Source organism: Rattus norvegicus, chromosome 5, assembly GCF_036323735.1.
Source record: "Rattus norvegicus strain BN/NHsdMcwi chromosome 5, GRCr8, whole genome shotgun sequence".
Taxonomy (NCBI): Eukaryota; Metazoa; Chordata; class Mammalia; order Rodentia; family Muridae; genus Rattus; species Rattus norvegicus.
Genome location: NC_086023.1, coordinates 164334531 through 164352467, shown reverse-complemented (window position 1 = coordinate 164352467; position 17937 = coordinate 164334531). Strand labels below are relative to the sequence as shown.

General features: G+C 44.6%; 1 protein-coding gene and 1 non-coding gene across 26 annotated transcripts in view; both read left to right on the top strand.

The window, feature by feature from the left end:
* The first annotated feature begins 4032 nt into the window (after window positions 1–4032).
* Tardbp (TAR DNA binding protein) overlaps window positions 4033–17937 on the top strand; it is a 17984-nt gene continuing 4079 nt past the window's right edge. Inside the window, exons 1-8 of one of the 25 annotated variants that reach the window (XR_354412.5) lie at window positions 4033–7376; window positions 8539–8790; window positions 12031–12194; window positions 13273–13413; window positions 14895–15065; window positions 15474–15600; window positions 16559–16698; window positions 17425–17543. Coding sequence is in view for 11 of the 25 variants with exons in the window: in NM_001399105.1 (NP_001386034.1) it covers window positions 8553–8790; window positions 12031–12194; window positions 13273–13413; window positions 14895–15065; window positions 15474–16004 (1245 nt within the window). In the remaining 14 variants the exon portion in view is untranslated. Of the gene's footprint in view, window positions 7377–7507; window positions 8021–8538; window positions 8791–12030; window positions 12195–13272; window positions 13414–14894; window positions 15066–15473; window positions 17557–17937 lie in introns of those variants that run through there. The other 24 variants (XR_354413.5, XR_010066370.1, XR_005504412.2 and 21 more) reach the window with 24 other exon arrangements.
* Snora21 (small nucleolar RNA, H/ACA box 21) lies at window positions 10654–10789 on the top strand. Its single transcript, XR_005505358.1, has one exon. It is a non-coding gene; the product is annotated as a small nucleolar RNA SNORA21 (small nucleolar RNA).

Below are 17937 nucleotides of genomic sequence, written 5' to 3'. Positions count from 1 at the left end.
TGGCTCATAACTGTCTGTAATCCAGCTCCAAGTGACCTGATACCCTCACACACACAATACATACAGGCAAAACACCAATGCGTGTTACAATTAGAATTAATAAATGAATAAAACTTGAAGGCTTTATTTATGAATCAAGCACGGGGCCTCAGACAGTGCTAAGCATGTGCTGTACCACTTAGCTGCATCTTCAGTCCCCATTTCTAACCTGACACATAATAACTGCAGATGGCTATGGACACAGTGTGACAATCTGACGCATCAGTATAGTCAGTATAGTTAGCATTTCTGTCTCTTTAAAGCTTTGTCATTCCCTGAGCTGGGAACATCTAAATGTCTCTCCTTTGGCTCTTTTTAAAATATGTGCTAGGTCCAGGCATAGTGGCGCACGCCTTTAATCCCAGCAATCAGGAGGCAGAGGCAGGCGGATCTCTGTGAGTTCAAGGCCAGCTTCGTCTACAGAGCTAGTTCCAGGACAGCCAAAGCTACACAAAGAAACCCTGTCTCAACAAGCAAATTCACGTGTGTGCATGAGTGTGTGTGTGTGTGTGTGCAGTCAGGCATTGCAGTCCATATCTGTACTCCCAGCACTTGGGAGGTGGAGGGAAGAGGGTTAGAAGTTCAAGATCATCTTCAGCTACATAAGGAGCTCAGGGCTACTCCAGACTACATCAGACCCATCTCTAAATCAATAACAACAAATGGATTTGAAATTACTTAGACCTGTAATTTCAAGACTACAGAAACTACCCAGGAAGGTTGGAGTGTGTTTGACATCTGAGCTACCAACATAGTGAATAGTGAGTGTAAGGCCAGCTTGGGCTAAAGTAGCAAGATTTTGTCTTAAAACAGAAGAAGAAAAGGGTGGAGGTAGAGAAATGGCTCAGCAGTTAGGAGCACTTGCTGTGTAATGTGGGGAAACAGTATGGAATCCAACACCCACCTCGGAGTGGGGCCTTACAGTGCATGCCTGTAACCCCAGCTCTGAGAGGGGCAGAAATTGAAGGCTATGGCTTTCTGGCTGCTAGGCTAGAAAAGAACATCCCAGATTCCAGGGGGGATCAGGTAGAGAGTGATTGGAGGAAAGCATGCGATGTAGTCTTCTGGCTTGTGTGTGTACACACATGCCTCTCCCATGCACACATACTCACTCACACTTAGACATGCACACACAGAAGTAAATAAATCTGTTTTTTAAAAGTAGGGGAAAAATCATGTATTAAATATGTACATAAATTTTCCTTGTCATCATTCCCTAAATAACTCAATACAACAACTATTTACATAGCATTTACATTTTATTAGTATTGTAAGGAATGCAGAGACGATTTAAAGTATATGGGGACATTCGCATAGGTTATATGTAAATACAGTATCACCTTAAAAAAGGAATTTTTAAGAGGGGCATATTCCTATAATGCCAACACCTGGGAGGATGAGGCAGGGGGATCATTGCAAATTGAGGCACGCCTAGTTTGATTCAGGATTTTGATATTGGTGTTTGCATGAATTGCTTTTCTTGCAAAAATTATGTATGTATATGAATTATCTATTTTTCCTTCTGGTTTTTTGAGGCAGGGATTCTCTATGTAACCCTGGCTGTCCTGGAACTCTCTCTGTAGACCAGGCTGGCTTCAAAGATCCACCTGCCTCTGCCTTCTGAGAGCTGGGATTAAAGGTGTGCATGCACCTCCACTGCCTGGCTCAGGTTATGTTTTTAGATTCATTTTATTTTTTATATATGTGTAATGTCAGAGTTGGAGTTACAGGTGGCTATGAGCCACCATCCTTAAGTGGGTGCTGCGAACCAAACTTCTGTTTTCCAGAAGAGTAGCAGGTGCTTTTCCGCTGAGCCATCTCTCCAGCCCCTACAAAAATGACTTTAAAAATCTACAAGGCTGGGGTTGGGGATTTAGCTCAGCGGTAGAGCGCTTGCCTAAGAAGCGCAAGGCCCTGGGTTCGGTCCCCAGCTCCGGAAAAAAAGAACCAAAAAAAAAAAAAAAAAAAAAAAAAAGATCTACAAGGCTGGGGTTGGGGATTTAGCTCAGTGGTAGAGTGCTTGCCTAGCAAGCGCAAGGCCCTGGGTTCGGTCCCCAGCTCCGAAAAAAAGAAAAAAAAAAAAGAAAAAAACAAATAAAAATCTACAAGTTTACATGGAGGAACTCTGTCTCCAAAAACAAACAAACAAAAAACAATGGGGAGGAATGGAAGGAAAAGGGGGTCTGGATGTAAGAAATGAGAGAATAAATTTTAAAATAAAACAGACAAGTAAGAAAACCAGAGGAGGAGGAGAAGAAAAGCGCAAACGCAGGAGTCATCAGTGCACTGGGACTGGATAACTCCCAAAACAGCCTCATTTTGTATTCTAAAACCACAAGGTGGGGCGAGCAAGCTAGCCAAACAGAAACATACTTGCAGTTAGCTCACAGAGCCCCCCCCCCCCCCCAGCTGGGGACCGAACCCAGGGTCTTGCGCTTCCTAGGCAAGCGCTCTACCACTGAGCTAAATCCCCAACCCCGAGCTTTTGGTTTTTAAAGGCAAGCGCTACAGTTGACAGATTGTAAATTGACAATTTGTGGTCAGGTTGCTAAGGGCCATGAGGTATTGTTTCAGCTATTTCTCCTGGTCCTTCCGTTCCAGGTGCTCTAAGTGGGTCTGGAAATCAGTAAAATGGTAACTAATAACTTCTCTTTCCTACCTTCTCCACTTCCCTGCCTCAGCCTCAGCCTCCTGAGTAGTTCTGATTACAGCCTGTACCACCAAGCCCATCTCCTGCATAAAGTTATTTAAGCCCGTCTCCTACATATGGTTACTGAAGTCATGTAGGAAAATGTCCTTGCTTGGAGGAAGGGGGCTGAATGTTGCAATATGGACATCTTACTTCCAAGTATCTGACCTGGGTTGGGGGAGGGAGAGTGACACAAGTTGGCTATACACATTCCTAAGCCGATAGGAAGATATTGAAAAATATTAGCCAGTTACTGCAGGGTTCTCTGCACTCTCCGCAGGCAACAGAGATGACCAGAGGGAGATAAGGCAGCTTGGTTCAACAGGGCTCAGTAGACAGTTATTGGTTCAAACTTAGGAGAGTCTGACCCCGAGTGGTTTATTTAGGCATATTTATCCACATCACAATTTGGTCAAAACTTTTCTGGTGACAATGAATACTGTCTCAAGCATCTAAGAAAGCATACACAAATCTCTTTGAGGAACAAAGTTAAGCTAAAGATCAGATGGAATACATAAGGCTCTTTGAAAAGTACTCATGACACCTTCCCCATAATAGGTTTTATAGATCAACTGAGAGAAACAAGCTCTCGGGGGTGTAGGGGGTTGGTCTGATGTGGTCTCACAGGTAGTGCAAAGGTTACCATGTCCACTCCAAGCTTTCCGGGCAGGTAACAGTTTACCCATTCTTCCCTTGTGTGCTCCAGACCTCCCTAGTGTTTATCCATGAGCACCAACACCTTCATGCCCCCTACATGTTACATATGAGCGGCAGCTATGCTAGTATGCATTGGATTGTCACTTCCAGTGTTCTTTTTGTCTGGATTTCTTTTGTTTATAGGGTTTTCTTTTGTTATATGTGTATGTTTGAGTGCGGGTTTGTATATGAAAGTGCAGATACCCAGGGTGGTCAGAAAAGGGCTTCAGATCACCTGGAATTGAGAGTTACCAGCAGCTGGGAGAAGCCAGATTTGGATTTCAGGAACCCAGGGTCCACGGCAAGAGCTGTAGACAATTCATTCTCCTGACAGTAAAGCCATCTCTCCAGCCCCGCAGTTTTTAGTGCTTTTTGAGACAGGGTCTTACTATGTAGCTTTGGCTGGCCTAGATCGAGTTATGAAGACCAGGCTGGTTTCCAGATCTGGGACTAAAGTGTGTATCACTAAGTCAGGCTCTGAAGTTTCCAAAGTAAAAAGTTATAATCTCCCCTATCTCTAACTCCAGGAGTTCTAATGCTTCTGGTCTCCTCGGGCACCCAACTATATATGCTAGACAGAGAGACACATACACATAGGGTAAAAACAAAAAGATTTTTAATTATTTAAAAGTTATAAACTTTGTTGTGGGCCTGGGGCATAGTGCTGTGGCAAAAGCACTTGGCTGGTCTTGGGCTTGACGCATGGCATCTCGGAAATAAGTAATGGAAGCCCAGCACTCAGGAGGCAGAGGCAGGGAGATCTCTGAGTTTGAGATCAGCCTGCTCTGCAGAACAAGTTTCAGGACAGCCAGGGATACTTTGTCTTGAAATTACACACACACACACACACACACACACACACACACACACACACACACACACAGTCTAGAAGTCAGTAACAAGGCAAGACTTGTCAGTAGACCTAAAGCTCTTAAGTCAGGAAATTTTTTCCAAAAAAGCCAAAATGGCGGCTGTATAGTGGGAGATGGCTCTGAGACACAGTCAACATATCGACAGACACACAGACACATGTCCTAAGTCATCTTCTTGACAAGGATGTATAATCGTACATTCTGAGAAACTTAGACCAGCCCCAGGTGTGGGTCTCGCCACAAAACTGAGATCTCAAAGCAGCAGCCGGCTGGGCACGCCTATAACCCAAAACATGAGAAGTTTTGGTAAGAGGACTGGCATGAGTCCAGGGATAGCCTAGGCTACATAGGGAGTATCAGGCCAGACAGGGTTACCTGGCGAGAGCTTGTCTCAAACAAAAAGTAAAGTGATCTGGGCACAGACATCCGACCTGCTGAAATTCTGCAGGGTGAGGCAGTTAACCAGGAGTTTAAGCTGTGCACAGGTTCTGCTTTTTCGAAAGCTCGGTACGGTAGTTGTAACAGCAATTGTCAGGTGAGGCCAGTAGACCAGAAGGCCAATGCCCTGTCTCAACAAACAGATTGGTTAGGTGTGACCCAAGTGTTTCAAAGGCAGAGAAATGAGGGTTGCCAAATGTTCCAGACCAATGAAGACTAAGTAACGAAGACCCTTTTTCAAAAAGCAAATCGGTATCAAGAGCACTTGCTACCCTTCCAGAGGACCTGGGTTCAATTCCCAGCATTCATGTGGCAGTTTACAACCATCTGTGGGCTCTGTTAGCACCATGCACGCTCACAGTGCACAGACACTCATGAGGCAAAACTCCACACATGGTAAGACAAAACCGTAAAACTTATAGCCATAATCCCCCGCAGGCATAGCGCTTCCTGCCTCTAATACCCGTACGCAAGGGTGGAAACAACCAAGACCAGCAAGGGCTATATCGTAAGCTGGCAGCCCTCGGGAGCCTCCTGAGGCTCTGTCTCGGAACGAAAAAAATACTAGTTAAGTAAAAAAATGAGGTCTAGCCAGACATGGAGCCACAGATAGGCCTTTGATCCCAGAACTGGGAAGCAGCGGCAGGCAGAGCACTGAGTTCAAGGTCAGCTGTGATGATACATGTCTATGCTCTCAGCGCTCTGGAGGCCTGCCCAGGGGAAAGCTTGTGATTCAAGCCAACATGGAATATAAGTGAGACTCTGTCTAAAAAAATTATAGCTGGTGCCAGGTAGATAGCTCAGCAGGCACACTTGCACAGAGCAGCTGTTCATGCACAGAGGCACGGACACAAACGAAATAAAAAGGTAACCATTGTTCTAAGTTGTTAAAGTTCTTGAATTTGCCAGGCATGGTAGCACAGGCTGTAATCCCAGTACCTGGGAGGTGGAACGGGATGGTCAGAAGGTCAGGCCCAGCCTCTGCTCTATGAAACCCTGTCTTAGAAGACAAACAAAAAACCATTTGGGTGACTCACACCCGCAATCCCAGCACTGGAGGGGCAGATGCAGGACAGGCATTGCAAATTTGAGGCCAGCCTCATCTACACATTAAGTTCCAGGCCAGCCAAAGACTACTTAGAGATGCTGTTTTTAAAAAGTCCAAAACCAAAACATAAATAATACTGGGTGGAAGGACTTGTGCTTATAATCCCAGCACTCAGATGGTTGAGGCAGGACTGTTTGTCCAGGAATTCCTGGCCAGCCTGGACTATAACGGGAGTTCCAGGCCAGACATTAATACCTGTTCTCGCAATGCCATCTTCTTGCAAGGTACCGGTGAGGAGGAAATGAGTTCATTTATAAATTTAAAGTGGGAAGACTCAGCTTGGCACGATGATGATCTGTAATTCCCGCCCCGCCCCGGAAAGGAGGCAGAGACAGGAGAATCACTGCAAGCTCAAGGCCAGTCTGTTCTGTACAGCAAGACCCAGTTTCAGTAAACAAAGCAACTGTGTAAACCTTTGCGGCTAAGCTTTGAATCTGATACACCAGTTAGTTTCAATCCTGGCTAAAGAGTCTACAGCTGGGGCTTGGTGGTAGAGCTAGCCCTCAGAGTTACACAGGACTTACAGAGTTAAACTAGGACTCGTCTACTGGAACCGAAATAAGGAAACCTCCCAATATTTTCTGCTGTAGGATTCATCCTAGTGGGACCTCTTTCTCACGGATATTTCATGCAAGATACTTAATTCTGTGCCTCAGTTTCTTCCCTTGTTGAAAGAGGAGAGTATCAAGAATATCACACAGTCTGCCAGGGCAACATCAACACTCCGGAGCCTGACGATGGGGGAGGAGGAGCCGTGACGAGTTAAAGGGTTACACAGTGACTTTGAGGTCCTTGTCTCTAAAACAGCATTTGGTGGCTAAGCCCAAGGTCAATGGTAGAACACTCGTTTGCCATTCACAAGATTCTGGGTTTTTTCCCCCTAGAGCCGGAGCGTGCTAAAGGGTACTTGGCACAAAGTAGTACCTAGGACAGGGACCATTTTGTAGACCAAAGTTAATGCTTCTATGTCGGAAATTAACAAGCAAAGGCAGGAGACATCGAAGGCTAACCTTTAGACCTAAAACCCAGGGTACTCAGGGAGCCCCACTAGCCCTTCGGCATCCAGCCGGCCCCTGGCTCCGCCCCTTCCCTCCTAGCCCCGCCCATACGCTCCAGTCCCGGCCTACGCTAGTCTCGCGTATTTTCAGCGCGCGCGAGCTCTTCAACTGGGGCCGGCGGTTGGTCGGGCGAAGCCATCTTCCACGTGACGTAGGGGGAACGTAAAGCCTACGAGACCACACTGTTCTTCATTTTTCAGCATTTCGGATCTAGACCCTCTCACTCCTGTATTATTTTCCTCTGTTCTGCACGCCGAAGGGCCTGCTAGTATCCGAGCCGCGTCGAGGATAGAGCGTCTCTGGCGACTCTCGGAGAGCTCCCCTCCTGACAGGAAGCAATTGGGAGAGGCCGAAGGCGGGCGAGGGCGGGAGGCGGCCCTAGCGCCATTTTGTGGGCACGAAGCGGTAGCTCGGCTGTTGTTGGGTTCCTTTCCGTCTTCGATCCTTCGTTGTGCTTCCTAGCAGCGGCCCAGTGGGTGAGTTGCTCGCCGAGGACGGCTTGCGTGCTTCGGGCGCTGCTTTGGGGAGACCTGAGACGACCTGCACCGCTGGAAGGGAGCTATGGAGCGGGGCCTAGTTGGCCTCGCGCCACCGCGTCGTTAGGGCCTAGCGCGGGCGGCAGCCGGAGCGGGGCGCCGGGCCTGCTGGGCTGTGAAGCCGCGGGCGGAAGTCTGTCGCGGCCCCGGCGCCCCAGCAGTGCTAGTCCTTAAAGGTTCTCGCATTTGAGAATTAACCGTTTTCACTATGGGACTTGGACCCACGCGGCCCCACCCGGGGCCTAGTTGAAAGGGCGGGGGTGGGGGAGAAATCAACGTTGTCTGTCGCGCATGGCCTTCTGGGAAGTGGCGGCCTACCTCAAGGAGTATCAGTCGTTGCTCCCTTGACGCCCAAGTTTAGCCAGACCTTTCCGAAAATGAGGAATAGAACTGCGGGGTCTCTGTTCTGAACGTCGGTTTTCGTGCTCCACCGGCACGGTCAAGATTTAGCCAATTGAATGCATTGCTAATTTCTTACACTTAAAGCACGTGCTAAGCCCGATTTAGGCTCTCAGGCTTTAGAATTAATGAAATGAGTTCAGAATAGTCGAAAAATACTGTAGACTGTAATCTGTGCACTCCAGGTAAGAACAGTGTTTGCCAGTGGGGAAAAAATGGGGACAGATACTTAGTTCTTAACACCTTGTTTTTGTCTGGCTTTGTAACCAACAGGCCACATGGTAACACTGTTGCAACTTTAGCACCGGAAGCATATAGTAAGGCCTGAGAAAATGGGTGAACTGTGGCGGGGGTGGGGGGATGGGGGCAGCATCACACCACCACTGGCTTTCTCTGTGTAGTCCTGACCGCCCCGGAACTCTGTAAACCAGGCTGGCTTCGAACTCAAAAATATGTTCCTGCCTCTGCTTCAAAAGTGCTGAGGTTAAAGGTGTGGGTTACTATGCTCGGCAAAAATCACATTTTTTTGTTTTAGAAAACATTTTTTCCTCGATCACCTCACCCCCCCCCCCCCAGGGATGACGAAACATTTTTTGGTGGTGCTCTTTTCAGGAAATGGGAAAAAAATAAAGTGGTGTGATAGTAACTAAGTATAAAAAAGATAATTGCTCTGATATTCTTGATCATTTCTTTTTCCTTTAAGAGATTTAAGCAAAGATGTCTGAATATATTCGGGTAACAGAAGATGAGAATGATGAGCCCATTGAAATACCATCAGAAGACGATGGGACAGTGTTGCTGTCCACAGTTACAGCCCAGTTTCCAGGGGCGTGTGGCCTGCGCTACCGGAATCCAGTGTCTCAGTGTATGAGAGGTGTCCGACTGGTGGAAGGAATTCTGCATGCCCCAGATGCTGGCTGGGGCAATCTGGTCTATGTTGTCAACTATCCCAAAGGTTGGTTAATCACTTTGGTTTTGCCATATTACTGGCTATGGTTAGATATGTATGCCATCCTAAGTGAGGCTATAATACCTGGGCATCCATGTTTGCTGGAGAATCCCTGAGGGTTTGGCCTTCCTTGGAAGAATGTCCCCTAGGATCCTGCCCTTTTCACAAACTTTGCTTAGACTAGTCTGGCAGGTCAGCAGTCTAAATAAGTGAAAATTGAAAAGCAGGATTCTTTTTTGAGGAGCATCTATTTAAATGTTAAGCCATCAGAACATAGTCATTGCCAATTTTAGGTGGTTAAAACTAAATGCCTTAAAGATCTGTTTTGTAAAAGAATTTGGCTTAGCCAGTTTTCCTCGAGGCTTTTTTCTTTTTAAGACATATGTGAGCACAGTCTCTGTCTTCACACACCAGAAGAGGGCATGGGAGCCTATTACAGATGGTTTGAGCCACCATGTGGTTGCTAGGAATTAAACTCAAGACCTCTAAAAGAGCAGTCAATGTTAACAGCTGAGCTATCCCTCCAGTTCCTCTCCCCCCCCCCCCCCCCCGACCCAGGGGGACCAAACCCAGGGCCTTGTGCTTCCTAGGCAAGCGCTCTATCACTGAGCTAAATCCCCAACCCCTCTTTTTTGGTTTCTTAAAACAGGATTTCTCCATGGTTAAACTTGATAGCTAAGGTTGACCTTGAACTCAGATCTGCCAAGTGCTGGGTTTAAAGATGTCACCACTGCCTGGCTTTTTCTTGCAGCTGTCTCATCTTTGTCTCATCATTTTAAGATTTATGTTTATTAACATTGTGTTGTATGTGCACCTTGGCACTCTGTACCTGATACAGAATGACATCCGACCTTCTGAAGCTAAAGCTGTATGGTTGTGAGCTACTGTGTGGGTGCTGACATCCAAACCCTGATCCTCAGAAGAGCAACAGCACCAGTGTTCTTTTTTTTTTTTTTTTTCTTTTCTTTTTTTCCCGGAGCGGGGGACCGAACCGAACCCAGGGCCTTGCGGTTACTAGGCAAGCGCTCTACCACTGAGCTAAATCCCCAACCCCAGCATCAGTGTTCTTAATCTCTTTTTTTCCCTCCTCAAAAAATATCAGTTGCACTAGCCCAAATTTTGAGTTCCTACAGAACTAAAGATTTTCTCTGTTTCTTACTACTGATATTCTTGAAAGTATGAGAAAACTGGGTCTGGTGGTGTACATCTTTGATTCCAGCATTCAAGGGGGCAGAGAGACAAGTGGATCTCAGAAATTGAGGACAGCCAGGACTACAAAAGAGACCCTGTGTTGGGGTTGGGATATGAATGCATGTGAGTTAGTAAATGGTTATTTTTACTATGGTGGTACTGTAACAGTCCTTCCTGTACCTGTAATCCCAACATTTGGGGCTAAAACAAGGATTGTGGATTTGAGGCCAGGCTGGGGTATGGAATGAGTTCAAGACCCGACTGATTTGTATATAGCGGGGAACCAAGGCAGCCCACCAAGTTTGGCCAATATGCAAAGACTGATGTATTTCTAAGAAATTCGGGAACATTTAAAGATGGGATCTTGTTTAGGCTGGGAAAAACTTGGATTTTGCAATGTGCAAATTAAGTCATTGGTTGTGTAGCTCAGTGTTTACCCTGAATTAAAAGGGTACTGGTGTAGGTTGGGAGTGTTGGCACATACTTGAAATTAAAAATCAGAAAGCTCAGGTAAGAGGACTATGGTGGCTATAAAGTTGAGGTACTATGTTGAAATGAACAGGGGCTGAAGGTTAGAGCTCAGTGGTAGATTGCTTTGTAGAGAATCTTGTGTATTGTATGGATGCAGCGCCCATCAATTAAAGCTGATTGGCCTGTAGCTAAGACAGGAAACAGAGTCCCCTTTTAAAAGCACTCCGTGGGCCTTTTGCTAATGACCTGCTGAGCCGTCAAGAAGGGGCAGAGTTAAAACACCACTTTTGGGTGAAGTGGCAACTTGTTGTGTTGTTTAACTTCAATCAGTGATGTGACAAGATACAAAAAAAAAAAGGACAGGAAATAGAAAGTGCAGCATCCAATAGGGAAAAGGATTGGGGGCAGGGGTGGTAGAGAAGGCATGAGAGGGTTGGGCGCCCACAAACAGGAAGGAAAAGACTGAGCATGGCGCATGAGCAGAGGTGACCTGCCATGTGTGGCAGAATTTAGAACAAACAGTATTGTTAAGTTATAAACCAATCAGGGAACAGCCAAAGCTTATGGCCAAGGCATTTGTAATAATATTTTAAGTCTGAAGATAGTCCAGGAACTCAACTTCTACAGTGCTTCCCTGGCATGTAGTTTGAGATAACATACTCCTGTAATAATCAGGGGGATGAAGAGGGGATTCTTTGACCAGTTTTGTTGGTGTAATGAGACCCCCATCTCCATTAAAAAAGCAAATGTCATTTAATTCTTTAACCTGAGATCTAGGCCTGGGATCTCATTTTGTTATTTTTACTACAAAATTTCTATTGCTGAAAGATTGGAGAGCACAGAAAACAGTTTACATGTAGAAAGACATGTTTCCTTTTTTAATTTAAAGATTTATATGAGTATACACATGTGCATCAGAAGAGGGTTGTGATCCCTTAGTTATATATTTTAATACCACAAAATTAAATGTTCTTATTTTGATACAGCTTTTGAGAAAGATACCATGCATGATTACAGTCTTGCATAATTTCAAAACCTGATTTAGTAAAAACACTTGCAGAGCAAACCTGGCAACCTTATTAGCTCTGAAACCCACATAAAAGACAGTCACGGTGCTATTAGAGGCTCACGAGCCAGCCAGCCAAGGGAAGGGTGCGAGGTACCAGGAACAACAGCAGGCCCTGCTTCACCAGACAGAAGGCGAGAATCTGCTTACAGATGTCCTCTCCTACACTGACACATTCCACTATGTATGCAGAATCAGTTCTCGGTAAAAGATGCAAAATTCGATTGGGAGTACCGCCCATTTGTGCCAGAAAATCACTCTGCCATTTGAGCTACATTCAGTCCTTAGAGGCTTACTGAAGTTTCCAGTGTCTTCACTGCTCATAGGTTGAAGTGGAAGTACTCTTTTGTTGTTGAGATGGAAGACAGGGTTTCTTTGTGTTGCTTTGGCTGTCCTGCAACTTATTCCATAAGCATAGGGCTGAGCTTGAACTCTCAGATCCACCTGCCTCTGCCTCCTGAGCACTGGGATTAAAGTCCTGCTAAACACAATTTGTGTTTATGTTTTGCTTTGTTTAGATAACAAAAGGAAAATGGATGAGGCGGATGCTTCCTCTGCAGTGAAAGTGAAAAGAGCAGTCCAGAAGACATCTGACCTCATAGTGTTGGGTCTCCCCTGGAAAACAACAGAGCAGGACCTAAAAGACTACTTCAGTACTTTTGGAGAGGTTCTTATGGTTCAGGTAAACTTTGTCCTGCTTTATAGGGTTTTGTTCTATGTATGTTTTGCTTGATTGTGAGTCTTGTGTTTAGAACTTGCTCTCTTGGAGGCCAAGAGAGCTTCAAGTTTCAGAACTGAATTGCAAAAGGTTTTGTGCCAGCATGTGGGTGCTGGGAATCAAAAACACTGGTCAGAATCACTGAGCCATCTCTCCCACCCTCATAAACAACTGTTCTTTATCCAGGAGTGAGCACTGCTGTGTATGTCTGCCATCTTTTTATCAATCTGGTTTTCCAGACAGGTTTGTGGGTTTTTTGTTTTGTTATCTTTCCCTGTGTGGCCCTGGCTGATCAAAAACTGTCTCTGCCTCCTTAGTGCTGGGATTAAAGGGATGCCCCCCACTGCCTGGCTTTGTGCAGCCTAAATGTGCATTGGTGTTTCACCTGCGTATATGTCTGTGGGTGAGGGTGTCAGATCTTGGAATTACAGGTAGTTGTGAGCTGCCATGTGGGTGCTGGGAATTGAACATGAGTCCTGGAAAGCATAATTTAGTGCTCTTAACCACTGAGCCATCTCTAGCACCATGAGTTCGGACAGTTTAATGTTTTTTTTGTACAGTGTTGATAGGGTGCTGAAAGTAAGTAAAATTTGGTTTTGTGTGTATACTGTATATTGTCAGGAACTGTTGTATGAAGGTTTAAAGCAGTGGTTTGCAAACAACTTTCATGGGTCGAATATCATGTTCACATCACAGTGTCAAAATTACAGTTATAAAGTAACAGTGAAAACTTGGTGGTGGAGATCACAAAGGATTGCAGCATTATGTATGGAATGTCTAGAACTACTGCATTAAATGGAAATAGGTTATATTAAAGGAAAATTTTTTTCTTTCCCCATGTTAAATTGTAACCAGATTTGCACTCATTTTAAACCTTTGTCGTGCAGTGGTTTGGTATGTAAAGGAGTCCTTCTCTGCTGTGGTTTGCCTTGACCTAACTTACGTTTGCCAAGTACCTACTACCTTCAGTTGAGCCATTCAGACGTTTTGTGGGGGTGGGGAGACAACTCTGATTGGCTGTGTGTGTGGTGTTTCTTCCTAGGTCAAGAAAGATCTTAAAACTGGTCACTCAAAAGGGTTTGGCTTTGTTCGATTTACGGAATATGAAACTCAAGTGAAAGTAATGTCACAGCGACATATGATAGATGGGCGATGGTGTGACTGTAAACTTCCAAATTCTAAGGTATTTTGTTCTGTGTTTTGGTTGGGTGGTTGGTTTGGTTTTTGAGATGGTTTCTCTGTAGCCCTGGCTGTCCTGGAGCTCACTTTATAGACCATGCTAGCCTCAAACTCAGTTCTCAAACTCAGTTTTGCCTGCCTGTGTCTCCCGAGTGCTCAGATTAAAGGTGCCACCCTGCTTACTTAATGTTGGCTTTTTTTTTTTTTTTTTTAAGATTTATTCATTTATTATATAGAAGTACACTGTAGCTGTCTTCAGATACACCAGAAGAGGGCATCAGATCTCTTTACAGATGGTTGTGAGCCACCATGTGGTTGCTGGAAATTGAACTCAGGACCTCTGGAAGAGCAGTCGGTGCTCTTAACCGCTGAGCCATCTCTCCAGCCCCTTAATGTTGGTTTTAATGTTCTGGGAAACTTAGCATCCAGTGCTTTGCTGGGCAAGCACTTGACCACTTAGCTACATCCCCAGCCCAAACTTACCCCAAGCAAGCAAATAGGACTTACTTGGAACATTGTGTTTTGGATCAAAAGTATACGTTCATAAAACTGCATTTGGATTGAGGAGACAGTTTTATTTGGTCAGTTAGTAAAGGGTTTGATCCCAGAACACTTTTTTATTTATATTGAGACAGGGTTTCTCTCTGTAGCCCTGGTTGTCCTGAAACTCACTGTGTAGACCAGACTGACCTCAACTCAAGAGTTCACCTCCCTCTAACTTCCAAGAATTGGGATTTAAGGCATGAACTATTGCACCTAGCCAGATCCAAGTTTGGGGGTTTCTTTTGTTTGTTTTTCTCTAAGAGCTGGATGTGATAGCATGTACTTGTAATCCCACCCCTGGAGAGAGAAGGGGAGGCAGGTGAATCCTTGTAGCTTGCTGGCCACTGGTCTAGCCAAATTACAAGGTTCAGTGAAAAGTCCAGGATGGTGAGGGGTGACTGACAGCATTGATTTCTATCCTGTGTGTAAAACAAGTTAAATTTAAAATGGCCTGGTGCTACATCCCTGTAATTCTCAAACATGGGAAATAGAAACAGGAATGGGTTCAAGATTGGTCTTACATATCCAGTTTAAGGGCATTCTAGGGTACATGAGAACCTGTCTGAAATTCTGAGGAATGAGGATAGGGAAGGTGGCTGGGCGACAAATAGTATTTGTTGCTCTTGGAGAGGATTGATTTCATTTTCAACACCCACGTGCCAGCACACAACTAACTACAGTTTGAGGGGCGATCTTTGCTGACCTTAAAAGGCAGCACATACGCACTTGGTACAGGTAGGTAGGTACATGAAAGCAAAACACTTTTTTTAATTCCAAGAGACCAGTCTTGTCAGTATACACCTTTAATCTCAGCACCAGGAGGCGTGTATAGGCCAGGCAGTGGTGCACAGTGAGACCTTGTCTTTAGAGACAAAAACACCCAAGGTGGGGGGACTTACGCACTGATTACTTATATATCTCCTATTCCCTTCTTTTGACCAGCAAAGCCCAGACGAGCCTTTGAGAAGCAGAAAGGTGTTTGTTGGACGTTGTACAGAGGACATGACTGCTGAAGAGCTTCAGCAGTTCTTCTGTCAGTATGGAGAAGTGGTAGATGTCTTCATTCCCAAACCATTCAGAGCTTTTGCCTTTGTTACCTTTGCAGATGATAAGGTATTTTTCTTGTTGATTTATTTGTTCCAGGGCTGGGAATATATCAGTTTGGTGCTACTATATGTGTCCAGTGTGCTGAGCTCCGTCTCCAGCACTAAATGATAAGTGGCTTGTTCCAGCTGATTGCCACCCTCCCTTCCATGGGATAGAGTAGCTTTAGATAGTGCAAGATGCCCTTCAGATATTTTTCATTATTTGGACTTTGGGGCTGTTACATGTCTTTTAAATTACAAATAACTACCATTAACATTACTATAGCTAAAGGTTGCTGATTGGGTTTAAGTGGAGTTAGCGTTAATCGCCTATTTTTCCTCTTACTTAGTTGGGTTATTCTAAGCTTTGGTTTTATTGCTCTGTTGGTGTCCGAGTCGGTGGTCTAATCGTCAGTTACATTCTTGTATCTTATAGGTTGCCCAGTCTCTTTGTGGAGAGGACTTGATCATTAAAGGAATCAGCGTGCATATATCCAATGCTGAACCTAAGCATAATAGCAATAGACAGTTAGAAAGAAGTGGAAGATTTGGTGGTAATCCAGGTGGCTTTGGGAATCAGGGTGGGTTTGGTAACAGTAGAGGGGGTGGAGCTGGCTTGGGAAATAACCAGGGTGGTAATATGGGTGGAGGGATGAATTTTGGTGCTTTTAGCATTAATCCAGCGATGATGGCTGCAGCTCAGGCAGCGTTACAGAGCAGTTGGGGTATGATGGGCATGTTAGCCAGCCAGCAGAACCAGTCAGGCCCATCTGGGAATAACCAAAGCCAGGGCAGCATGCAGAGGGAACCAAATCAGGCTTTTGGTTCTGGAAATAACTCTTACAGTGGTTCTAATTCTGGTGCCCCCCTTGGTTGGGGGTCAGCATCAAATGCAGGATCAGGCAGTGGTTTTAATGGAGGCTTTGGCTCAAGCATGGATTCTAAATCCTCTGGCTGGGGAATGTAGGTGGGTGGGGGTGGTTAGTAGGTTGGTTGGTAGGTTAGGTAGGTTTAGAATGGTGGGATTCAAATTTTTCTAAACTCATGGTAAGTATATTGTAAAATACATATGTACTAAAATTTTCAGATTGGTTTGTTCAGTGTGGAGTATATTCAGCAGTATTTTTGACATTTTTCTTTAGAAAAAAGAGGGAAAAACTAAATGAATTTTATAAGTTTTGTTATATAAAGGGTTAAAATACTGAGTGGGTGAAAGTGAACTGCTGTTTGCCTAATTGGTAAACCAACACTACAATTGATCTCAGAAGGTTTCTCTGTAATATTCTATCATTGGAATTGTTAATGAATTCTTTGCATGTTCAGAGTAGAAACCATTGGTTAGAACTACATTCTTTTCTCCTTATTTTAATTTGAATCCCACCCTATGAATTTCTTCCTTAGGAAAATCTCCATTTGGGAGATCATGATGTCATGGTGTTTGGTTCTTTTGGTTTTGTTTTTAACACTTGTCTTCCTTCATATACGAAAGTACAATATGAAGCCTTCATTTAATCTCTGCAGTTCATCTCATTTCAAATGTTTATGGAAGAAGCACTTCATTGAAAGTAGTGCTGTAAATATTCTGCCATAGGAATACTTCTGTCTACATGCTTTCTCATCCAAGAATTCGTCATCACGCTGCACAGGCTGCGTCTTTGACGGTGGGTGTTCCATTTTTATCCGCTACTCTTTATTTCATGGAATCGTATCAACGCTATGAACGCAAGGCTGTGATATGGAACCAGAAGGCTGTTTGAACTTTTGAAACCTTGTGTGGGATTGATGGTGGTGCCGAGGCATGAAAGGCTAGTATGAGCGAGAAAAGGAGAGAGCGCGTGCAGAGACTTGGTGGTGGAAAATGGATATTTTTTAACTTGGAGAGATGTGTCCCTCAATCCTGTGGCTTTGGTGCGAGAGTGTGCAGAGAGCAATGATAGCAGATAACTAACGTACGAGTGTTTCTGCATCAGAGGACATCCACGTCTGTTGGAAGACTTTGAGTTTTGTTCTTAGGAAACCCACAGTAGCTGAATGTGTTAAGTGAAATACTTGTACTTCCCTCCCCTCTGTCAACTGCTGTGAATGCTGTATGGTGTGTGTTCTCCTCTGTTACTGATCTGGAAGTGTGGGAACGTGAACTGAAGCTGATGGGCTGCGAACATGGACTGAGCTTGTGGTGTGCTTTGCAGGAGAACTTGGAAGCAGAGTTCACCAGTGAGCTCAGGTGTCTCAAAGAAGGGTGGAAGTTCTCATGTCTGTTAGCTATTCATAAGAATGCTGTTTGCTGCAGTTCTGTGTCCTGTGCTTGGATGCTTTTTATAAGAGTTGTCATTGTTGGAAATTCTTAAATAAAACTGATTTAAATAATATGTGTCTTTGTTTTGCAGCCCTGAATGCAAAGAATTCATAGCAGTTAATTCCCCTTTTTGACCCTTTTGAGATGGAACTTTCATAAAGTTTCTTGGCAGTAGTTTATTTTGCTTCAAATAAACTTATTTGAAAAGTTGTCTCAAGTCAAATGGATTCATCACCTGTCATGCATTGACACCTGATACCCAGACTTAATTGCTATTTGTTCTTGCATTGTCCAAAGTGAAAGTTTTTCTTTGGGTTATTCTGTTTTTAATCTAGTTTTTCTTAAGTCTGGGTGACCGCACCTAAAATGGTAAGCAGTTACCCTCCTGCTTGTTCTGAGTGCCTCTGTGCATTTACGTGGCTGTGGGAGTCCCCGCTGGGGAGTCACCTTTTAAAATAACTATTTGGGAGAGAGGGCAAAACAGTTGACTGTTTTCAAATGCTGTGCAGTAGAGCATATTGATGGAAAAGAAGGGGGTGATAAGCACCTTTCTGTTTGGGATTTGAAAAGTGGAATTAATTGCAATAGGGATGAAGTAGAAGAA